Source organism: Semicossyphus pulcher, unplaced genomic scaffold, assembly GCF_022749685.1.
Source record: "Semicossyphus pulcher isolate SPU_LCO1_2020_fin unplaced genomic scaffold, fSemPul1.0.p SCAF_12, whole genome shotgun sequence".
NCBI classification, from domain to species: Eukaryota; Metazoa; Chordata; class Actinopteri; order Labriformes; family Labridae; genus Semicossyphus; species Semicossyphus pulcher.
This window is the reverse complement of record NW_027211626.1, coordinates 30,144,193-30,169,507: the sequence shown is the minus strand read 5'-3', so window position 1 is coordinate 30,169,507 and position 25,315 is coordinate 30,144,193. Positions and strand designations below refer to the sequence as shown.

The 25,315-nt window shown below is 44.1% G+C and overlaps 1 protein-coding gene and 1 pseudogene across 2 annotated transcripts; one reads left to right on the top strand and one right to left on the bottom strand.

Moving 5' to 3' along the window:
• Positions 1–3,255: 3,255 nt before the first annotated feature.
• On the top strand, positions 3,256–5,631 carry LOC138588882 (uncharacterized; annotated as a pseudogene).
• Positions 5,632–11,130: 5,499 nt separating this feature from the next.
• On the bottom strand, positions 11,131–24,953 carry LOC138589050 (zinc finger protein 135). 2 transcript variants are annotated; one of them, XM_069659329.1, is made up of 3 exons: positions 24,753–24,953; positions 16,149–16,780; positions 11,131–14,831 (listed from the first exon to the last, which is right to left on the bottom strand). In XM_069659329.1, exons 2-3 carry the CDS (start codon positions 16,724–16,726, stop codon positions 13,940–13,942), a joined length of 1,470 nt encoding a protein of 489 aa, XP_069515430.1. In that variant the 5' UTR covers positions 16,727–16,780; positions 24,753–24,953; the 3' UTR covers positions 11,131–13,939. The 2 variants fall into 2 exon arrangements, with proteins under 2 accessions (XP_069515430.1, XP_069515429.1); XM_069659328.1 differs by lacking the exon at positions 24,753–24,953 and adding an exon at positions 21,127–21,193.
• Positions 24,954–25,315: the final 362 nt, after the last annotated feature.

Here is a 25,315-nt window from a genome sequence, read left to right as displayed (position 1 = left end):
AGATGACTGGGAGGAGTGGATTCATTTAAGCTGACATATTCTTCCTGACACAGCCAAGTCTCAGTTAAAGAGAGTAAATCAATATGATAATCTGATATCAGATCGTTCACTAATAGAGCTTTAGATGACAGGGATCTGATATTTAACAGACCACATTTAATTCTCATATTTTTTGGCATAACTTTGGTTGTTGTTTTAATTTTTATTAAATTTTTTTGATTTACTCCTTTTTTATTTGAGTTTGAATTAACTGTAATAACAGGCCTGGGTTGGGGGGCAGACACAGTCTCTATAACATTAACATTGTGGCTGGGAAACTGCTCACAGGGAAGCTCAGAGGAGTGTGTAGGACTACAGCTCTGCCTCCTGGTCTCAACTCTGGTTTGTCAGGTTTTACGACTAACAAACTTAGCCATATTACGAGACAAAAGAGCTGCACCATCCAAAGTGGGATGAATGCCGTCTCTTCCGATAAGACCAGGCTTTCCCCAGAATGTCTGCCAGTTATCTATGAAGCCCACATCGTTTGCTGGGCACCACCTCGACAGCCAGCGGTTGAATGATGACATGCGGCTATACATGTCATCACTCGTCAGATTGGGCAGGGGTCCAGAGAAAACTACGGAGTCTGACATCGTCTTTCCAAATGCACACACCGACTCAACATTAATTTTAGTTACTTCCGATTGACGTAACCGGGAGTCATTAACGCCGACATGAATTACAATCTTATCAAATTTACGATTATCCTTTGTCAGCAGTTTTAAATTTGACTCGATGTCGCCCGCTCTGGCCCCAGGAATACATTTCACTATGGCCGCTGGCTTCGCTAACTTCACGTTTCTGACTATGGAGCTGCCAATAACCAGAGTTGGTTTCTCAGCGGGTGTGTCGCTGAGTGGGGAAAACTTGTTCGAAACGTGAATTGGTTGGTGGTGAACCGTGTGCTTCGTCTTGCGGCTATGCTTCCCTCTGAGAGTAACCCAGCCACTGCATCCCGGCTGCTCGGGAGTTGCCGGGGGAGAAGCTACGCTAGGTCGGCCCGCACCGGCTACTGGCCCTGGGGGCTTGCTGCTGACTACAGCAGCTAGCGATGCTTGGTTTTCCAAGGTGCGGAGCCGCGTCTCTAATTCCGTGATCCTCGCCTCCATAGCTCCAAAAATACTACATTTCATACAAGTACCCTTATCCGTAAAGGAGGTCGAGGTAGAGCTAAACATCTGACACACCGAACAGGGCAGATCAGGAGAGCAGGAGGGAGAAGGAGAAGACATTTCAATTGATTAAGCTAGCTGCTAAGCTAACGGCTAAGCGAGTATAAAGTTAAGGGTTTAGCAGATATGACGCTAATGCAACAACGAGAGTGCTTGATGAAAACTAGTGTCTGTTTAAGTACACAGCAGCTGAATAACCACAGTGATGATAATTACAGCAGATTAATCGATTTAGCTCGAGCTCTAGCAGCAGCTACAAACAGCACAGAAGAACACAGTAGCAGCGAGAAAACAGGAAATGACGCAATACGCTCACCTATCTCTCCACCCAGTTACATATTTCATATGTATGGGGAACTGACCCACGGGGGTCAGGTGACGTGGATCATTTCTTTAAGACAAACCACCTGTGAGGTGGCCAATCACAGTATAAAAGCACCTGTGCGCCACACCATCACTGATCATTTTGTGTGTGAGGAGACAGTCTTGCCACTTACCGGGTGTAAGAGAGAGTGTGAAGTTAAGCCTCTCGGGGCGGCTGTTTTCTCCATAGATTGGGCTGTGTTGAGGGCTTTGTTGAAACCGTAGCGGTGGAAACAGAAGTCCGCTGTTTGCCGTGCATCGGCATCAGTTTGCCTGCCAGCCACTTTTAATCCACTGTGAACGTTACCTGGCATATCACTCTGACGAAGGATTAACGCGCCACAGGTACAGAGGCTAGCCGAACCCGGAGCGGGGGAGGCAGCTGCCTTACGTTTGCCGTGTTGTCGGCATTCCGTCTGTTTTTCCATTCCACAAGAATATTACCTGGCGTATCACTCTGGCGAGGGGTTAACGCGCCATAGGTACGAAGCACAAAAACACACCATAATCAAGTGTTTGGGAGGTAACTTGCCATCTTGAAAATCCCGCGGGATTTTCAAGATGGCAAGTCGCGGGGATAACTGTGTAGGCTGTGGCATACAGATGCCCATAGAGGATGGGCATGATAGGTGTGTGATGTGTCTTGGGGAGAACCATGCCTCTTTAGCTAGAGAAAATCCCTCCTCCTGTATGAACTGCTCTATTTTGCCAGCACGGTCTTTGGAGGCCCGTTATTGGGTATTTGGGAAGCGTAAGCAGGCCACTCCACCTACTGGGCCACAGCAAGCCAAGCATCCCAGGGGGGTGGAGTTTGGGTGTGGTTCTTCAAAACCCCTTTCTGTTCCCCCACTCAGGTCCTTTTTGGGTGACACTAGGATTGAGGTTGGGGGTTTGGCTGAGGAGCAGGAGGATATTGAAGAGGTGGATGTGGTAGGATCTCACTCTTCAGATAGTGATTTTCCTCTAGGGCAAGGGGAAGTGGTCCATGAGCCAGAGGAAGGGGAACGGGCCAGCGTGCTCTCCCAATTCAGAGACCTGATTTGAAGAGCAGCCCAAGCATTGGGAATAGATCCCACAGCAGGTCAGGCACCTCCCCCATCATGGTTTGATGATGGATGGGGGAGACAGCCTGCCCCATTTCTGGTGCCTCTCCTCTCTGATGTGGAGGGGGTGATGACTCGCTCAAATTTTCCAAGTCCTCTAGGCAGTTGTCAGCTATGCAGGATAGGGAGAAGGTTGGTTGTGCTGGCCTGCCTCTAATGGACCAGGCCATTGCAGCTCTCATGTTCCCTTCTAGTTCTGTGTTAGGGAAAACTAGTTGCCAACTAAGGGATGTAAGATGCTGGACGCTTTGCTGGCTAAAGTGCATAGGACTATGGCAGTCCAGGCACAGCTGGCTAATACTGGGTCCATATTAGCACTGTATCGCCGGCAGCTGGCACGTGAGCTGTATGTCGGACACAGGGCAGACCTTGTCTCTGAGCTGCATCTTGTTTCATCTGTCATGACACAGCTGATGACAGAGCAGGCAGCAGCTGCAGGGTAGGGTATCGAATCTCTCTGGGTGACAAGGCGCCAGTTATGGTTGTCCCAGTCTGGATTACAACCAGAAGACCAGAGCAGCCTGTTAAGACTGCCAGTTGATCCCTCAGCCATGTTTGGTCCTGGGGCTAATACCATGTTACAGCAGGCCCAGGAAGCACGTCGCTGTGCCAGGGAAGTTTCCGATGCACTGGTCAGGCGCCGCAGGTGGCAGGGGAGTGGACAGTCGTCCAGGCCCCCTGCACAGACGCAAGGGTCAAGCTGGGGCTCGGGTGACCTTAGGGCTACCATAGAAGCTCGGCGTAACAAAGCTAGGGGCAAAGGCAGGCAGAGAATAGGGGCTCAGGGGAAGGGGCAACCCAAGCCCCGCCTCGCTCCTGACACTATACCAGAACCGGCTTGCCTGAATCAGGTGCGGCTTGCAGCTTGGAGGGCACTGGGTGCGAGCCCTTGGGTAGTTTCAACCATGATTCAGGGGTATCGTATTCAGTTTGCTTGTCGACCTCCTACCTCGAGGACCCCGACGGTCCTCACAGTGTTCGATTTGAAATGCAAGACAGTACTCCAGGCAGAGGTTTCCACCCTGTTGGAGAAGGGAGCCATCAGGGAGGTGCCACAAGGCAGCAGGCAGGCTGGGTTCTATTCCAGGTATTTTCTCATCCCCAAGAAGGATGGGAATTTCCGCCCCATTTTAGACCTCAGGGGACTCAACAAATATCTCCGTCGTCTGCCATGCAAGATGCTGACAGTTCCGAGGGTGAGACAGTCAATCAGCAGAAGGGATTGGTTTGTCACTATAGATCTGAAGGATGCCTACTTCCAGATTCCCGTCTGGGAAGGGCACTGGCGGTTCCTCAGGTTTGTCTTCAACCACAAGACATACGAGTTTCGAGTCCTGCCGTTTGGGATCTCACTAGCTCCCCACACCTTTACCAGGTGCATGGAGGCAGTTCTGTCACCTCTGCGACAGAGGGGGATCAGGATCTTGAACTATCTGGACGACTGGCTCCTGTGTGCACGTTCAGAGGACCAGTGTCGAGCTCATCTGTCCATACTGCTGGAACGCCTGCAGCACCTAGGCCTGCGTCTCAATCAAGAAAAGAGCAGGCTGGAACCTTCACAGAGGATGCAGTTCCTGGGCCTAGTAGTAGATTACCGGACTGCATTATTAATGTTGACGCAAGAGAGACAGCTGGCTCTAGAAGCTTGCCTCTCACATTTCAGACTGGGGGCCAGGGTTACATGGAGGCTGTGTCTTCGCCTCCTGGGGCTCATGGCATCATCAGTGCAGGCTGTTCCTTTGGCCCTCTTGCATATGTGCCCAGTGCAGAGGTGTCTCCTCAGTCTGGGATTGAGCCCCAAGAGTCACCTGCAGTCCACTGTGCTCATCACCAGACGGTTACAGTTAGCCCTCCGCTGGTGGGAGAACAAAGACAATATAGGCAGGGGGAGTGTACTGGGCCCAATAACGCATCGCTATCTGGTGGCAACGGATTCTTCTTTGACAGGTTGGGGAGCAGTGATCAAAGGGAACGGCATCAGCGGTTGCTGGCGTGGCCCGTACACAGCCCAGCACATCAATATTCTGGAGCTGAAGGCGGTCCATCTGGCCTTCTGTCATTTCCTCCCCTACCTTCAAGGCCAGCACGTTCTGGTAAGAACAGACAGTGTGACCGCAGCAGCCTACATCAACAGGCAGGGCGGCTTGGGTTCCCTTCGCCTTTGCAAAGTGGCACACCAGTTGTGGCTGTGGGCGTACCCCAGGTTTCAATCCCTAAGGGCGGTACATGTGCCAGGGCGGGACAATCTAGCAGCGGTCCAGGTCAGTTGTCCAGGGGAGGTCCAGACCCAGTAGGGTGGAGACTACATCCTCAGGTGGTCGCAGGTCTGTGGCGTCGTTACGGACGAGCAACAGTCGACCTGTTCGCATCACGGATCTGCCCACTGTCCCCTATTCTTCTCTCTAGGGAGAGACAATCCTCCTCTTGGGGCAGACGCCATGGCCCACCCATGGCCACGCAGTCTCCTCTATGCTTTTCCCCCCTTCAGCCTTCTTCCATCCCTCTTGCAGAGAGTGCGAATGGAAGAAGTGAGACTTATCCTGGTGGCCCCATATTGGCCTCACATGACATGGTTTTCGGATATCCCGGCACTGTTGGACGGGACTCCGTGGGAACTCCCAGTCGACCAGACTTACTGTCACAGGAACTCTGGTTCATCCCTTTCCCCAGGGACTCAGGCTCTGGGCCTGGCCCCTGAGAGGACTGAGCTCTTAGCTATGGGACTGTCACAGTCAGTGGTACAAACTCTGCAGGGAGCTCGCGCGCCATCAACCAGACACTCTATGCACACAGATGGAGGGCGTTTGTGGCGTGGTGCAGGGAGCATCAAACAGACCCTCTTACATGCTCAGCTCCTGAGATTCTGCAGTTTCTGCAAGAACTCTTGGATGCAGGAAAGTCACCCTCCGCCCTCGGGGGAATGGTGGCTGCAGTCAAAGCAGCTCGGGTAAGGAGATACCAGTTGTCTGAGGACATGTCCAACCTTGTGTCCAGGTTCCTCAAGGGGGCTAGGAGACGTGTCGGCCGTCTTTGTAGGCCGTCTCTTCCACCCTGGGATCTAGAGCTAGTCCTGCAAGCCTCGGAAAAGATCCCATTTGAGCCCCTGGAGTCAGTAGAGCTGAAGTGGCTGTCCTTGAAAACGCCCTTCTGCTGGCGATGGCTTCTGCCAAGAGGGTGGGGGAGCTACAGGCTCTCTTAGTACAAGAGGACCTTTGTCAGTTCCTGCCTGAGGGGGCAGGGGTGGTCCTGCGGCTGAACCCCGAATTCCTCTCCAAGGTTCTTTCTGACACTCAGCAGAGTCAGAGGGTGGAACTTTGGTCTCTCTACTCTGCACAGACAGAGGATGGAGAGAGCAGGCACTCACTGGTGTGCCCGGTCAGGGCACTTGAAGTGTATATACGCCGAACACAGGCACATAGGAAAACAGACCAGTTGTTTGTCTGTTTTAAGCAAGAGCTTCTGGGTCAGCCACTGTCCAAAGCCCGTCTTTCCCACTGGATTGTGGATGCTATCCAACAAGCTTATGTGGGGGCGGGGGCTCCATTCCCTCCGGGGGTGCGAGCGCACTCAACCCGGGGCATGGCGGCATCTTGGGCACTGTGGCGCGGCGCATCTCTAAGTGAGATCTGTGGAGCTGCCACTTGGTCTGTCCCATCTACGTTTGCCCGGTTTTACAATATCAATGTGACTGCAAGCACATCCTTGGGGAAGGGGGTGCTTGGCATTACCCAGTGATAGAAGTGTTATTTTAACTCTGTCAGTCAGCCTGGCGTGGGCTGATCTGAGTGGCCTCTCCACCCATATAGTTGGGCATTGGCGTCTTGCGGGGCTCACAAGTCATGGTAGCGTCTGGCATCAGGGCTGGAGGCAACAGTACCTGCATTTGGCGGTACTTGTTAGCCTGAGGGTGTGTAAATAGTGTACATTTGTAAATAGTTAATTCACATTAAAAAATTTTTAGAGCACTCCTGGTGGCGGTGACGTCTCATTCGAAGGACACTCTGCTCTATCCCCTCACGGTGTGTCTTACAGAGTCCCCATACATATGAAATATGTTACTGGGTGGAGAGATAGTCTCGATACGATAGAGAACGGACGGTTACATGTGTGTAACCTTGGTTCTCTGAGTAAAGAGACTATCTCTCCAGCTCGAGGCCGCTTGGGGATCTGTTCCATCAAAATTTAGACCAGTGATGGTGTGGCGCACAGGTGCTTTTATACTGTGATTGGCCACCTGGGTGGAGAGATGGTCTCAATACGATAGAGAACAAGGAATTTCCTTTTAATCCTAATCTGAAACCAGGGGAAAAGTGCTCATTTTTGCTATTCTAGAGGGCTTTAATTTTGAAATTCCCCATTTTAGAGGGCTTTAATTTTGAAATTCCACATCAGAATGACCTGATAGTTTCTGAGTGACACCCTGGGGTGTTGTACTATCATCCTGAAGTCAAAGTAGTGTGTGATAACAGAAGGTTTCCTTTTAATCCTCATCTGAAATCAGGGGAAAAGTGCTATTTTTTGCTATTTTAGAGGGCTTTAATTTTGAAATTCCACATCAGAATGACCTGATAGTTTCTGGGTGACACCCTGGGGGGTTATACTATCACCCTGAAGTGAAATTAGTGTGTGATAACAGAAGGTTTCCTTTTAATCCTTATCTGAAATGATGGGGAAGTTAGTTCATGTAAGCCATTATAGAGGGCTTTAATTTTGAAATTCCACATCAGAATGACCTGATATTTTCTTGGTGACACCCTGGAGTGTTGTACTATCACCCTGAAGTGAAATTAGTGTGTGATAACAGAAGGTTTCCTTTTAATCCTAATCTGAAATCAAGAGCGAGTTATCTCATGTAAGCCATTTCGGAGGGCTTTAATTTTGAATTTTGAAATTCCCCATTTTAGAGGGCTTTAATTTTGAAATTCCACATCAGAATGACCTGATAGTTTCTGAGTGACACCCTGGGGTGTTATACTATCACCCTGAAGTGAATTTAGTGTGTGATAACAGAAAGTTTCGTTTTAATCCTAATCTGAAATCAGAGGAAAATTATTTTATGTAAGCCATTGTAGAGGGCTCTTATTTTGAAATTCAATTTCAATTTGAGAATGAAAAGTCGCTTTTATTTTGAAATCAGTTCTGTCACGCTGTTACCGTACTGCCGAGCATATATGCGCACTCCAAAAAAACGTGGCGGCTGGCTTGACTGTGTTATTCGAAGTGGAGGCTGGCTTGACTCCAGTAACTAACTGTTAAGTACTATGACACGTCTATCACCGACCCCGTGAAGCCCTCTCTCTACTTTAATAAACGACCTTGGTATCAGTCATTTACGAGTCAGCCGGACTCTCTCCTTGGCGACACGGTCCGTGGGATTTTAAGCTTTTTCTGCTTTTACCGGTAACCTTTAGCCTACTCAAAAATCAATACTCAACAAGTAGACATCATTGGAAAATTTCAAAATTAATTAAAATTTTCTCTCACCGTTGTATTGTTTCTTTGCACGCGGTTTTGGATTGGTTCTTTTCCCTTTCGATAGGATCCGAGCGCTGGCCGGGCTCCGCAGGGCGGTCAGCTGCGCTTTTCTGCCAGTCCGACGGAGTCCGATCAGGCGTCGAATCCCATTCTCGTCGCCAAGTTGTGGTGGCAATTTTCTGATTACGAGACCAATAAAGTTCTCAGGGAAACAAAGTTGTCTTTTGATGTCATTTAATTGAAGAATATTAAAAGATGAGTAAAAGCAATTAACCACTCGAGCTGGGTCAGACCAGTACTACACAGAACGCAGCTGTCTGACTGACTGACACAGACTCAAGGTTCACAGAGTATGTTATACATTACAGAAAGAACTCCCTCTCACAGAGACACAGTAAGGTGTTATTGTTATGACTTTAGTTGAGGCGCCTGACTATCTAGAGTTTACCCCTTGCCCTGGAGCTCTCAGCCCAGACAAGGCCACCAACTATCTCTCGAGGACAGAAGGAGCAACAGTAAATCATGCACAAGACCCTGGAGAGGAGTAGACAATACATATCCTTAAAATTAACCTTAGCTGATTATCCCATGATTATTAACTCCATAATATTAAAGAAATTTAAACACATGATCAAACAGGTTAACATAAATATTTCCTTCACATAGTTCACTTCTGCCAGCTTATTAATGCTGACTTGAATAACAGCTCACTCACCCTTCATAGATGTTGTTTTACCTGTAAGTGCCCACAGACTAAGAAGTGGATGTTGCCTCTTGGTTTGAAATGTGAAGCCAATGCTAAAGTGTTTTTCTAATGGGCAGCCAGGGGTCTGATTGTATTGAAATACATTCGTAAATCTCACTTAATTTATTGTCTTTGTCCATGTGTTTATGGTCTCATTCAGTAGTTTCAAGTCTTTTTCAATACAGCATGATGCTCATTTTGTAAATTATGGTTCCATTAAGAGTAAAATAAGGGAAATAGCTGGGTATGCTTTAGAGCATGGTAACTTGTCGTTGATAAGCCACTACCATGTCATAACTGTCAATCAGGGTAGAAATGCAGCAATGAGTATTCAAGCTTTCATCCAAATTTGGTGATTTCTGCCGAACAAAACAAAACGAAATAAAACAAAGCAAAAAACCTCACAAAATGGTGAAGTACAAAATGCAAACATGAGCTTCAAGGTGACGCCACTTTGGCTACATACACTTTTGAAATACAGTCTATACTCAGTTCTAATAGTTTGGTGAAATCCCATAATTCCACCTAACTTTCATTGGACTAGAGGGCTGTTCAGCCAGGGGGATGAAAATGCTTGCATTGAATGTAGTGCATTAAAAGTACAATATGTCTTTGAGTTAGAAGTATAAGCAGCAGAAAGTAATGTTCATGTACCTTCACACAGTAGTGAGTAAATGTTTCCTGTCCAGAATTGCAAAAGGCTCCCCACTGGGGCAAAGACAGAGATGGGTCTCGTGAAAATAAGTTCCTGATAGTCTTTCAGTGATATCATGGTTGAACACCTATGTATGTGACACAGATTACTGGTTATACTCATCTGTAATATAGAGGAAATGACCCAAATAATAACAGTTAGAAATGATCTGTGCTGACATGTTACTTAATTTCAGATGTATTTCCTCATCTTTTAGATCCGTAGTTCTCGACTGGTGGGTCGGGACCCAAAAGTGGGTCGCAGAGCTGTCTTTGGTGGGTCTCGGATGTGTGCTTGAAAAAAACAAGAATTGACGTGAAGTCTATGCCGCGCTTTTATTTAGAAGGAGATGGGTTTCCTATGACCTGTGTGCAGTAGTAGTGTTGTTTATTCACACTCCATGTATCCACTGATTGGGTAATCCCAGTTACAGCTACATTTACATTCTTGAGACTTGATGAGCCCTACAGTAGTTGGACTTATGTTGCACTTCTATAGTTTATTTCTGTAAAGGCAATATTCTGTAAATATTTTCCTCTTATGCACTGCCACATGCTGGTCCTTTTGGTTGACTATTATACTGCTGTGTTTTGTGATGTTGACATACTGTGTATAATGTCTCGTTCTGTCTCAGGTCCATTCTCATTTTTCCATTAAAGAAATTTGTGTGGTTGAAAAAATTCAGAAATTCGGGTCTCAGGAGTGTGGAGGATGGTGGTGGTGGGTCTTGAGGCTTGACCAGTTGAGAACCGTTGTTTTAGATCACCTTGGAACTACAGATTCAAAGTCAACTGGATTCAGCGTCTTCTCCTTTTATTTTGCTGCTTCAGAGGGACACAGTCATGAAGTCATGTCTGTGACATTGTGTAGACATTTTTCACTGGCTGTGTTCGATGGAGAGTGCAGCAATTACTTACTCTGGCCAAAGGGGGGGAATGAACACTCATTTCATTACACCTTCATCCTCCTCTTATTCTTTGCTACCCTCTGGTGGTCACAGTGATCAACTGCAACACTCTGCAAGAACATCCATTCCATTCAGAGCCTCCCAGCGGTCATTGAGTGAGAGGCGGGGTACACCCTGGACTGAACACCAGTCAATCACAGGGCTGAAACGTAGAAACAGACAACCTTTCACGCTTACATACACACCTACGGAAAATTTTTCTTTTACAGTGACCAATGAACCGAATGAGCATGTCTTCGGACTGTGGGAGGAAGCCGGAGCACCCATGCAGGAGAACATGCAAACTCCACATAGAAAGCCCCCCTACATCCGAACCAGGAACCTTCTTCTGCAAGAACACCGAGTAATATGTGACTAAAGATCTGATAAACACTGACATGATTATAAATTGGCCTCTTGTAGTGACAGTGAAGAACTGCAGCACTCAGCACATCGATACAAGACTAATTTTCTTGTAATTGTAAGAAAATCTGATTTAAAAAAGGTTTCATATCCTCTCTAGGCTTCCATATGACAAATTCAACTGACACACGCAAACACACACACGCGCACACACAAACAAATTATTTTAAAGGTTTATTACAAAACACAAGACAATACATGTCCACTGGATTTATTCTATTGGCAAACACAATACAATGACGAACAACCTTCTATCTGAGGGTGAAGCTTTGCAGGAACCACGAACTGAACAGAAAACAAAGCAACACAACATGGATCAAAATGCAAGACTGGAAAAAAAGAGGAGAATGGCATCTTTAAGGCCCGAACACAAACCAGGAGGATGAAGAGCAGGAGGAGGAAGGAGGAGAAGGAGGAGGAACTTGTTTTTCTCATTTTCTTCAGGAGGTTCTTGTGCGTACACACACACTTATAAATAGGTCACCATTAAATTAAGTTAAATCCAATTCACACAGTAAAATGTTATTCACAAACTCAAAGGTTCCACTCCTGCCAGTCGGCTTGACAAGCAGGGGGGGAAAAGTGAGGGGGGATGGGGTCATTTTGGCTGAAGCTGCTCCAACTGTGAGGAATACTTGTCCATGTCACAGAATCAATCCTTCAGTTCCATTCACAGATCCAGACTTAAATTGTGTAGATCCACACTGATGTCACCTCAGACTTCCTAATTAGTCACATATTTTACTTTTTAGAAACAGCCGTTGCGTGTTTGTGCCTGCAAACTTTTCAAACAACTGATAAAGACCATTTTGATTTTTTCTTTTTTGCTTCGTCCATGTCGGTCCAGACGTCTCCTTGGAGGGATGCCTGATGTCCAGATCCAAATTTGCTGAAATCTCAAAAATGTCCCAAGATCTCACATTCACTTTGTGGAAACAGCTTGTTGCTTTCGTGTCAGCTCTCACAAATAACCAATAATAAATTATGTCTTTGATTGTTTATGCCCAAATTCCACTAAAAAACACCCAAATTATGTCCCTTTGTGGGAACACCTTGTTTATGTTGGATTTTTGTTTTGTTTATTTTTGTTTTGGTCAGGTTATTGCAAAAAAATAAAATATATCTGTTTTTGCTATAAACAGAATTGTTTTTCTTTTTTATTACCTGATTTAGGGGCTTTTACTTTTGAAATCTGGATGTCTGTGGTAGGTGTTGTAGTTAGTAAGTCGTTTTCTGCTCGCAGCTGTTGATGAGGATGCTTAACAATGAAGGTGGTGGTGGTGGTGTTGCTACGATAACGAGGACAGCTATGCCTGGCTAGGTGCTCTCTTGTTTTCTTTATTTAAGTGGTCAATCACATTTAAATACTATTTATATTTATATATTACAACATTGTTCCAAATTCATAAATAAGAAGTGCAGTTTCTCTTCGACCTCCACAACACTGCTCTGCATGTATGACACATCCAAGCGTCAAACGCTGCAGATCGGTCATCAACCACACAGCTGGAAAACTATAAATGTGGCTGACTAGCTGCAGGTTATAGTCTTCATGCAAATGTTACTGTGGAGGAATGCCAGGTCTGAGCAAGCAGCTTGTCCACTCAGATTTCACATTTTAACCTTTTAAAAATATCAAAGCTACAAAACGGTTAACCAATCAGAACGGTGCGTCAGCGAGAACTTCAGCCAATCAAAATCACTCTGATGAAAACCACAAAGGAACTTGGGAAGTCATGCACATGGAGACCAGTGGAAGAGTCTCTGCTCTGAACCGGCTCAGTCCTGACACAGATCAGACATGTACGGAGGTTTACCAACAACAAACCTGTCTCCAGCTTCTAACAACTGATTATTATTACTACGAACGCAGAAAGACTAATGAGAAAAAAATTTCAGTTTGAGGGGCTGAATTGATTATTCTATCAACTAATTATGGTTTAGAAATAATTTAGCTAAGTAATCAATCTTGAGGTCATTATATGAGAATTTTTCTATGTTTTGTATTTCAGTGAGCTGAATATTTTTTGGGTTTGGACAGAAAAAAATTAAAAACTAACAGATCATTATAAGCAGTTCTACTTGATTACGGAAGATCAGTTATGTACAAATGTGAAAGACCTTTTCCTTAAAACTACAGAACAAATAAAAAGTAAAAAGAATGTTTGGTGACAGAAATGTGTGAATTTTGAGATAAAAACGTAAAGAGTTTGGTTGTTGCTCCCTAATGCTGGTTAGCTGTTTACATTACTTTCGAGCGTTCTGTAGTTTTGTTGTGAATAAACTTCCGTAAAATTCCTTTCCACAGTCTGATCTCAGCATCAAAGCTAATCTAAACTGTATCTACAGGTTTTACTGCCGTCTTTTCTGTGGCGAGCCAACCTCCCAAAATTCTGTGTTTTCTGGGTTCTGACTGAAAGCAATCAACTTGACATGTCCTGGAGCGGATGGCAGGCAGGAGAGAAGCTGACTTTGATTCCCAGTAGCTCCCAGCTCTCCCCCAAATTGGCTGATGGGAAATGGAGTGTAGATAAGACAGAATGAAAGCCAACAGGTCCTTGTGCAACCTAAAAGATTGGTGAAAGAGGGGTGGGGGTGGGGGGGGGCGGGGTAACACTTTAAATCTAATCCCATCCTTTAGAGCAATTATCTAATGGTCAGTGATGACCATAAATGGATATGACCATATGTGGAGATCCCCCCACCATAGGATCATATATGGATGTCCTGCTGATATCTACACCAGAGAAGAGTCAACCTGTTCCAGTTCCAGAAATCTAGCCAAACAAACTGCCAAGAGTAGCCCAGAATCTGTCCCAAACTTTTCCAGAACTGGTGGAGAACTTGTCCAGAACTTTTCAAACTAGAACTCTACCAGAACTGGTCCTAACCAGTCCAGAACCAATCAGTGCTGATTCAAAACCAACCCAGAACAGGTCAAGAACCAGGCCAACCCGAGTCTAGAGCCATGTGATGTCACTCGGAGTCAGACTCCAGTGGAGCAGTCTCATCTAAGACAACTCTCTTCCGGCGCTTGACAGCGGCCGCTCGGGCCCGCTGCTCCTCCTCCAGATGGGCCTTCTTGTGGCGGGAGAAACTGGATGAGTGCATGAAGGTCTTGTTGCAGGCGGCACAGGTGTACGTCTTGGTCTTGGCGGTGGGTAGTCCGGTCTTGACTTGAAGCTGCTTCTGGTGCTGCTGCAGCTTCACCCCTCCAATGCCATCCACCGCCCTGTGAGTCTGCTGGTGTCGTGCCAAGCTGGAGGCGTGGCTGAAACGCTTCCCACACTGGCTGCAGCCATGGCGACCAGCTCCAGCTCCTCCTTCAACCCCCTCTTCTTCCTCAGACATGGCAGAGCTCCGTTTACTTGCCCGCCCCCCCCGGCGGCGGCGGTTCTTCTTGCAGAGGGTGTAGAAGTTGGGCTTGTCGCGGGAGCAGAGCTTGAGGCGGATCTTGAGGTCAGATGAGCTCTCCCCAAGGTTCTCCTTGCCAGGCGTGTAGTTATCCAGCAGCTCCTTAACGTGGGTCACCTGGTGTTTGGACAGCTGCGTGGACGTCCTGAAGCTCATGTCACACTGCGGGCAGGCATAAAACTTATCGCCACCCGTACTCTGGATTATGGCGGCTGCCACATGCTGCCTCTGTTGCTGCTGCCTCTTGGTCTTCTTGTCCTTGCTGCCAACCTTCAGAGAGTGGCGCAAAGAGGCCATGTTTGGGCCTAGGGTGACGTCCTTGGGGAGGCCTTTTCCTTTCTTGTGGATGAGGCGGTGGCGCGACAGGCTGGAGCTATGGTTAAACTCCTTTCCACAGATGTTGCAGGGGTGAATCCTCCGCTTCCCATGCAGCCGCAGGTGACTCCCCAACATCCTGATGGGAACAAAAACACACCACAGACAAAAAGTTACAACAGACTCCCTTTATACCCTTTGTCATACTTTGTCAGTTTGGCTGTGACGGTTAACTGAATCTCTTTGGCCAAATCCCAATCTCCACCCTAAAACCTTTACACTAAACTCTCTTGTACTTCAATGACATCACACGTGCAGTACGTCAATAAGAGTCTATGAGGGCTTTCGATGTTATAAAATTGAGGAATTGGGCACACTATCATGACATCATACCTTGCTGGGAACAAGATGTGCCATAAATAATAAGAGGAAAAGCCTAACTCCACTACATAATTTTGCTTCTTAAATTACAATATTTACACATTTTAGCAAACTATCAACATTGTGCTGGGCCAGTGACAAAAGGTTTCTTTAATCCAAGGTCAAATCATAATTCCATCACTTGATATGTTCTTTAAAATATGGGAAATGTCTTTGACATTAGTACCTCCACAAGTCTTCATTCAAGAGCTCAAGAGCTGACACAAACATTGTTCGGCTACTAAATAACCAAGTGGTCCAAATGGTGTTCAGATATCTCAAACGATGAGTCTGCAGTGACATTTATGTCAAGAACACAAAGATCAAAGTCTTTGAGATTGTATCTTTAAGACATAGAAACACAGAAATTGTTGATCATAATTAATCATTTCAAAGAACTCATTCATTTCATTAAATAAATAAAAATGAAAAAAATGCTTGCCATCTGGTTGGAACTGCTTGCTTGCAGCTTTACTTTCTGTTTCCACCGAGATGGAGGATGGCTGGAGATGGAGGACTGTGTTCAACCACAGTACATGACATCACTAAAGGTTCCTCTTGAGGCTATAAAGGCTGTGCCATATGATTTATCAACACATTATTTTTTTCTATAATGATATTTATAAGCATTTATAATTACATAATGCTTACAAAAAATAATGTTTATATTATCAATGCTCATATCGTGATAACAATGAAATTGCAATTTATTGTGCAACCCTTGTGAATGTGTACACCAGTGTGTACTTCACATTCAAGCTAAAACCAGCAGACTAACTGGCTGTGTCAGGATTTCTGCTTTGTGATAGGCTGTAAGAGCTATCCATAATAGGTCAAATGTCCAGGTTTATCATTGTTATAGATATAACTTCATCACAATTCTTCATATATTTTCATAATTGTTTGTCAAGTTAATAAGCCTGTGTTGACTTTTATAACTGAAAGATTAATCAATTGTTTTGTTATATTATTATCATTCTTATTATTGTTAAAGAATGAAGTCGGTCAGTATTGACTCATATCTGTGAATACAGACCTACTGCCTTTGAAGCTCATCCCGCAATGAGGGCAGGTGTAGCGTGCGTCCTGGTGAGTTGGCTCCAGCGCCCGTTTGGTAGGGGGCGCTGCCCCAGTGCTTTTCCCAGTGTGGGTCTGCTGGTGGCGGTACAGGCTGGAGGCATGGCTGTAACACTTCCCGCAGTAGCTGCAACGGTACTGTCGCTCATCCGGCTCGAAGTCGGCCTGGTCGGAGTCCAAGTCGCCATCGAGCCGACTGCTCCCCGCCTCCACCAGCACCTCCTGCTCCTCTTCGGTGTCCTCCTCATCCTCGTCTGAGTCTGTCTTAATCTCCACACTCTGCTCAGTTACCTCGCAGGGGTACACCTCCTCGTATGGAGCGAAGAAGGCCTCGTCTGTCTCGATCTTCAGGTGTTCAGCCGTCAGGTCCGATGGATCGTCTGAGTCCTTCTTTACGCAGGAGATGGTGAACTTGGAGCCGACCTCCGCCCACTTCACCACATACTCAATGGGCTGCGTGTCCAGCTCCACCGTGATGAAGTCTGCACCCAGGGCGTCTGACTCTGAAACCACCAGCTCCGTCTCAGAGTCCTCCATCCTGAACTGAGTTTTGAGGGGAGGGGATGGAGAGTCAGAGGAGCAGCTACAGGCCTGAGGAGGAGGACATAAGAGAAGAAAAAGATGACGAACAAGAGGATGATGACATAAAAGAAGATAAATAAGTACAAGAAAAAGTCGTAGGACAAAGAACAACAACAACAAGAAGAGGAGGAGGACATAAGTGCTAAGTGCTACTCATGGTGGATTCATGTTGGGCCTCTCTTTAAATAACATAACAAAGAGTCGGTCTAGACCTGCTCTTTCTGTAAAGTGTCTCGAGATAACCCTGGTTATGATTTGGCGCTATACAAATAAAATTTGATTGATTGAATTTGATTGATAAAAGCATAGAAAGATTCAGAATAAGAATAAGAATACGAAGGAAAAAGAATAACAAGAAGAAAGAAGAAGAAAAAAAGGTGAATAAACAGCTGGATTAGATTTGAATATGAATATAGAAATATTCTGAACGGACACAGTAGGATCAGTACTGGCATTGCCATGGTAACTGATGCTGCAAACCTAACCTGCAATAGAGGTCTGCTGTAATGCTCCAACAGTAAAATCAGCTGTAAAGTACAACCTTTTCACTGATTGTTTTCCTGAAGATATTATCATAGCGTCTCAGCTGAGGGAATACGTTATATATAAAACCAACACAGAACAACAGCATGCCGTTACAGCAGCACAAACTGTAGCACCAGAACCTACACGCATTTGGTTTGTGATGCAGAAAATCTACCCCCACTTCCAGTCTTCCTCTCTTGCGAGTCCTTTTTACACTGCAGTTCCGCCTCAGCGCTGTAACGAAGCTCCACCGTTCTGCAGCCTTTGCCATTTTACATTGGACCAGGCAACGCCAGCGCGAAGCCGCCGCATGCTTCACACACGGCACTGGTTCGACTCTGTTACACCTCTGTTACTACCTCTGATGCTGGCTCAGAGGTGGAACGACTTCACCCCACCCTTGTGCCTCCATATGGTTTACATGGAAGACAAAGCGGCGTGATAATCCTGCCTTGAATTGGCAGTGTAAAAGGGGCTATTGTTTGCTCCTAATAATATTACTTATATCACATTAATTTCATCCATACAAAGAATGATAAATTCAGATTATAACTGGTCCTGATTTACACTTTTGGTATTGCAGATTGTTTAGTTTATTGGTACTTTTAACAGATCAAATGTAATTATTTTACTTTATTTCTTTACATTCTTTTACAATTTGACTTTGATTAGGTCAGAAACCAAAAAAATAGTCTCCTTTATTTTAGGACAGTGTCAGAACAAAGCCCATTTCACCACTCCTGAACAGGCTGTTCGGACATTACACAGATAAATGGTAAATGGACTGCACTTACAGAACTCTTTTCTAGTCTTGCGACCACTCAAAGCACTTTTTCGCTACATGTCACATTCGCGCTTTCACACACGCATTCACACACTGATGGCAGAGGCTGCTATGTAAAGTGCCAAACTGTCAATCAGCACTAATTACATTCACACACCGAAGGCTATGCCACCAGGAGCAATTTGGGGTTCAGTGCCTTGCCCAAGGATGCTTCGACATGTATCCTGCAGCAGTCAGGGATCACACCGCCAACCCTCCTATATATGTATATATATATAATATCCCTTTCCCACCTAAATTGAGCATGTTGACAGGTTTTTCAGACCCAGGAAGACCCACTTATAAATGCTGATTGCCTCTGTTCCCATTCCCAGTGGAGTATACTTACTTTTATATTTTACTTATTTACTTATTTTACTTTTAATACTTTTTTTGCATCATAACTCTTATTTTGTATTTAACTTTATTTTTGCATTTAATTTAATTCTGGCAATTATATTAATTCTGGCTTTCATATTTAAAACACCATAGATCCACTTCTCAATTATATTTAATTCTGGCATTCATATTTAAATCACAATAGATCCACTTCTTTAGCTCTTATTTTAGGGTATATAGAATGCACATATTTGACATTTTTTCTCACTTGTACTTATGCCATACATTTCTCTATACTTTCTGTGTCAGAGCAACTGTAACGCCCGAATTTCCTCCCGGGGATTAATAAAGTATTTCTGATTCTGATACTCCTGTTGGTCTCTTTTCTGCTGCGTCACCGTCTAACGCGCCGGAAACAGGGTTAGTAAACAGTGAAGATGTTACGGTGGTTAGGTCTTTATATTACTCATTCAGTCTGATTATCAAACTCAGCGCCGACAAATTTGGAACCATGTTCAAGCGCTGCTTGGATGGAGACGGGTGGAATTTGTAGCTGTGGTGACAAGGAGTCACAAAAGTTAACGACGGGGCATAGCATCGCGCCGGAAAGGGGTAGGAGATTAGCATGTCAACAAGGGTGTGTTCCCATCAATGCTGATCGGAGCCGAGGCGATAATTACCCAAGTTAGCAGATTTTTTTGACCAGTAGGAAAGCGGCTTAAGAGATGGCCAAGTCTACCACTGAGCCACAGCCCCGCAGAGGAGCTTCATGTGAGAATGCATGTGTGTATGTGTATTTTGTGTATATATATATATATATATATATATATCTATGTACGGTGTCCTTGAGTGCCCAGAAAGGCGCCTTCAAATAAAATGTATTATTATTATTATTATTATTATGTGTCTGAATCAGTTGATCCGGACATAAAACAGACTTTAACCTGCCAACCCCCAAGTATGAGTCCCATGTGATGTCCAAACAAGCCAATGTGTGAACACAGCAGGTAATTGTCTGTAACATTCACTGAAAGCAAGTGGGGATGTTGATAAAGTAGTGCACACAGAGTTTGGCTACTTCAAATGTTTTTCTGCTCGCCTGTATGTTGTTTTCCATTCTTTCATTGATAATACATGTTATAGCGATAAACAAAAAAATTGTCATAATTATGTATGAGCCCTCCTGCACACTCCACCCAGGTGCCACCCATCGCTAAACCAAACAGTGTATTTAGAGTAGTTGAAACCGCTTTCAAAATAGGCAATCGACGTGTGAAAGAGCAAGTCTGTAAAATGTCTGTACCTGATTCATGTGAGAAAACAGCTTGACATGTAGTTCGTCAGTATATTGTTGAAATACTCCATATATATTTTATAGGTAAGAGCGCTACAATATGCACTTGTGACACTATAAATAAACAGGAAGCACTAAAAGTGCAGTGTGGTAAAATAAATGTATATTAATTACAAATTCTCTGCATGATTCCACTCTTTATATCCTTATTGCTGACAAACAACCTGACTGAAGTAAACAGCACATGATAGCTCCATGTTGTACAGAAGATCTGGTAAATGTTGCAAGTGGGAATGTGGGAAATGCTTTGTAGTACAACTTTCTAGAGAATTCTGATGATTCTGAGGCTGTTCGTTAGAAGTTAAGAAGTAGAAGATTAATTGACCCTTTGAACTAATAAGAGTGAACTGCACATCTGTGAACGTCTAACGTTGACATTATTGAGGCATTAAGAGTCAAATGGATAAACGGATGAATAATGATCACCTGATTAATAATCAATTACTGCAGCCCTCTGTGAACTTTAGCCACTTGTGATGAATTGTTCGACATATTCAGGGAAAAAAAAAAACAGATCTACCTGTGAGATGGTCCACACAGTGATGCTGACATGCCCTTAAAGGTCAGTACTCTGTGATGTCACAGTACATAATAAAGACAGATGACCTCTGACCTCCTGTCAGTCTACAGGAAATGAGATGAGCTTTGTATGAGCTTTATAAGGTCACGTAAGCCCGTCAGTTTGGAGCTATCACAAAAACACACATTAGTTGCACGGAGACACTTTCATAATGTATTATAACATAGCCAGACCATCACGCCGAACTCCGTTCAAACATCTGTCTGCTCGCCGGGAGCAACTGAATAACAGACGGAGCATTGTATTTTGGCAAACTGTTCACTCACTCTTAAAACCACGATGCATCAAACAGAACAAGAAGCAGTTTACCCTTATTGAATATCAACATATATGATAGATTTCCTCATTACAGCCGAGTTGACTTCCCACTTAAAATCCCGCGGAGGGCGGTTGCTGGCAGGGCATCCATTACAAAGGATGTCATTATATCAAAATTTAGAGCTCCTTAGGGGTTATCTTAATGCCGAATTTGTAACAAGAATCCATTGTTTCTTAAAATGTCCAAAATCGTTTTGATTTTATTCTCCGTTCGTTGTAAGGCGAGACTGTTTTAAATTGTGGAGTTTTTGAGTGGAGTTCCGGGGCTCGGCCGGGCTCAGTGTCAGTGATGAGGAAGCAGAGGAGGGATTTTCTCTCCCCCGAACGTTAACTGTCAAAATAAAAGGGCAAACCTTCGGAATAAACGACGGTAACCGGAATTGGCGGGGGAAATATTTCAGGATTCGGTTACTCACCGAGCTTTCGGCGGGGGCACGGCGGCGTAAACGGTAAAATTTCACCGGTGGAGACGGTCACAATAAACAGGAAGCAGGGGACGTGGAAACAAAGCATTGTGGGAAAGGATTAAATGGTTGCGGAGAACGGAAGAACGGCGGATTGTCCTTCAAAATAAAAACATAATAAAACAAAGTCAAACGAAAAACAATACAACAAAACGAAACATAAAATACCAAATAAAATGACAAATATAAAGCTAATAAATAAAACATAATATTTAATGTATTCTAACTTTAAAAAGGAATACTATACAAATTAAATTAAGTAAAATATTCACTCTTAAACCAAAATTGTATTGTTTTACAGACTATGGGTATATGCAGGTCTAATATATAGCTTACATAAAAGTGATAATAACTATAACTCATAACTGCTGTTATTCATGGAGTAGTAAAAAACTTAAAATTACTTTTCACACAGGCTATTTATTTAATTATTTAAGAGAATAAGATGCCAAATTGGGCTTCATTATTTCTGAGTCAGTATGACACAATCCCATTCCTGTTGTTTTCCAAAATCAGGGATGAAGTAAAACATATCAATTATCATAGGAACATGCAGGTACTTTGATGTTTCTGAGGTATGTGACACCGCTTGGCCCCTCAGTAGTCCCTGTTCTAGGACATAAACTAAACTAAAGCATGCATCGCTACAATGACTGTAAAAAGTCACAGTAAAAACCTTTCACTTAGAGAAGAGAGGAGGGCAGTCTGGGAGGAAAACCTGAATACAATTATATTATTTATTGTATTTCAGAAATATAACTACTGCTACAACAAATACCATAACCACCACAACAGAGCTCCATTCCAACTGATTCTATCTAGCCAGAGAGATATATATTTCTGTCTGCCTGTCGGTGTTTCTGCCATCAAATACTCAGCAGATTCTTTGTTTCCTCCTGCTGATGCAGTGATAATGAAGATGAAGATTATTATTATTATCATTATTATTATTGTTATACTGTGAGCTTTCCATATTGTCTGTTTTTGTCCTGTTTTTATTTAACCTGCACTCTCATTTCCTCCCGAGGATCAATAAAATATTTTATTTTATGTTATTTAATTAAATACTTATACTTTTTAATAATTAGGCTACACACAGTTTGTGTGTACTTTGTCGTTTCCATAATATTGTATTTTCTTTGGTAAATTGTCTCTTCTACAAACTGCTGACACAAACAGCTGATCCGACACTGTGCTGAAGGTGTAGTAACACGTATGTGTTGCAGTCCAAACAAAGAAGTGCAAAATAAAGAATGAAAAGTGAAACGCGGTGAATTATTCAAATATAGCATACAATCAATACCACTTGATTTTTAGGTGAGACGTCCTTATAAGTGGATAAATTACATCTGGAATTGACCCTATCTGCAGCGACATATAGGCCCGCTGACCGACATCCACTGTATGTATTACACTTACTATTGATAAGTATCTCATACAACCCCACTTCAAACAAACCAAACTATCCCTTTAATGTATGGGAGCTAAACTGCCTAGCTTTGTGAATGGCTGGGTGCTAAACTGCACAGCAATATTTATGGTTGTGCATTATCAAGTGTGAACCTCTGAGGCTGAAAGTGTGTTCAGACCAAAAGCAAATGTTTCAGGCAACAAAATTACATAGAAAGTCAATGGTAAAATGTGAATGACACGAAAATGAGAAATTTGCTTCATACAGAAATTCACTCATGTTCCAATTTCTCAACTTAAGCAACGCTGTGTTGCAAAAGCCAAACAGTGTTTAGATTTAGCCAACTTCCTGGGATGCATCAGAAATTATTGAACCAACCTCCATTCAACAGCAACATTTAAAAGTTTTTTTCTTGTTGTCTTGCAGACAGGCCTGTATTTTTACTTTTCACAAATATGCCTCATGATGTTGTTATTTCGGCAACTTTTTAACCTATTAATTGCAATTACATCACAAGAAAATATATTTCTTTTTGAGGTACATACCGCCATAGTTAGCCCCAATGCAAACTCCCATTTTTCAATTCATGGCAACTGTATTGGGGGTAAATGTATTTATAACTCACCCGTTAAAATTATATCAAGTCTAAAATGTATGCATAATTTGGGGCGTGGACACTTTGAGTGACAGGTGAGTGTGCCAGACATCAACACAGCTAATTCAGTCAGTGTTCTTAATCTCTTGGCCGTGTTTGTGTTGTTGGTGCCTTTTGGGAATTCTTTTATGCATATAACAGACAAATGATATGGCTTCTTTGGGTTTATTGTACTGAGAGACCGACCAACAAGTCTGTGCTCCAGCTTTTTGAGTGAGAATCTAGCATTATATTATTAATTGGTTAGCACTTATAAGCAGTGATGGTTGACTTTCATCACTGTACCTTGCTTGTTAACTTGTTTATTGTTAGTCATACATTGATGTATTAGTGGCAGCCAGTGATAAGGAATCAGGATTGTTTTTGAATTTTCCCCCACAGAGCAGACAGTGGGCCATGGTGATGAGAAGATTGGTTACTTTCAGTCACCCAGTGCTTTTTGGTAAACTGTCGCTCTCTTATCTGAGACTTGGGCAAGCGAGCAACGAGTTGACCACTTTCCACAAGATCTCTTGGCTTACATGGTTTCATATAAACAACTCCATTTAGCAGCCACCACAAATAGAATCTCGATCTGATATCTAGGTCATTCTCCAGCAAATTAATTAGCCAAAGGCACAGATTGTTCTCTCCAGCGCCACCTTCACGTCCAAATCACTTCTGGCTCCAGAAAACAAACATGGCGCAGCAAAATACTGAATTTGACAATTCAAAAAGGCAGTCAACAAACCAATGGATGATGTCACAGTGGACACGTCCATTACTTTTATAGGCCTGGTTTGTTGTTAAAGCTTTGAAGGGCTGAAAATGTAATTCAATTTGAAATGTGAACTAAGTTTGAATGGAGTTTTTGCATTAAATATTTTAGAAAGTATGAACGGTATGACTGAAAGCATAGCTGGAATGTCCTAATAGAACTTTTTATTTCTACGTGCAAATGGAGTTAAGTGCACAAAATAAAATGCAGTCACAATGCAATACAAATCAAAAAATCCGTGCATAGAGGAAGATATTGTAGCAGCATGGGGAGGAGATGAGGCTGAAGAGGAGGAAGAGTAAAGGATAAAGAAGTGTAGGAAAAGGAGGAAGACAGGGGGAGAGGAGCTGGAGAGGATGAAGAGAGGAGTAAAGGATGAAGAGTAGGAGGAAAAGATGCAGATGGTGAAGAGAAGCAGAAAAGGATGAAGAGCAGCAGATATTCGGGCCTCCTGTGTTTTTCTGGTCACCACAGCAGCGTTTCCGTTGGTATCCCGCCCTAATTGTGATGTTCATTGCCGGCTTTGTTCCGGTATTTGCCAACTATTGGCCTCGGTGTGAACATATGCGGCGACTCTGGGTGGATGTCGAGTCACAGCAGATTTTCATACAACACACACACACACACACACACACACACACACACACACACCGTGTTCGACACATACACACCGCCCATCCACTTAGTCACAACCCACCTCGTTTTTGTCTTTTCACGCTCAAATCACGGAGATTACTTTCACTGCAAACACTTACGTTTCAACCCGTACCAGTCCTGCTTGTGTCGGTTCGGCCCTCAGTGAGAATTTGTGTCGGTCGGTTATTTCTGCTGCACCTCTGTCACATCCCAGCCGGAGTGCAGCGGCAGCCTGTCGGCTAGCAACCGCTGCAACGACGTCCCTGATGCTAAGCGGCACGGAGCGGCAAGTTACCGGGCAGAGTGGAAGGGACACCGCGGCCCAGATGCGGCAGGCGGCGGACTGTCCAGATCCTCTTCGCCCTGTGATTGGTTGAGCAGCTGCGCAGCCTGTTCGGTGCATGAAATCTGATTGGCCGGCGTGATGACAACCCACACTTTACCTTCAAATGTCGCGAGGTGTCGTGAAGCGTCAGCTGGAACGGACACCGAGCAGTTTAAAGCTTATTGATTAAAGTTCGTCTTTTTATGATTGTATTAGTATTCATAATAGTAGGTTGTTTTTACTAAATATGTAAAATCGCCTTTTCTCGTCTCTGGAGTGTGATTATGTGTATTTTAACTAATAATAGTATAACTGAACTGAGTAACATTCTCGCAGTTTTTTAAGTAATATTGCCTC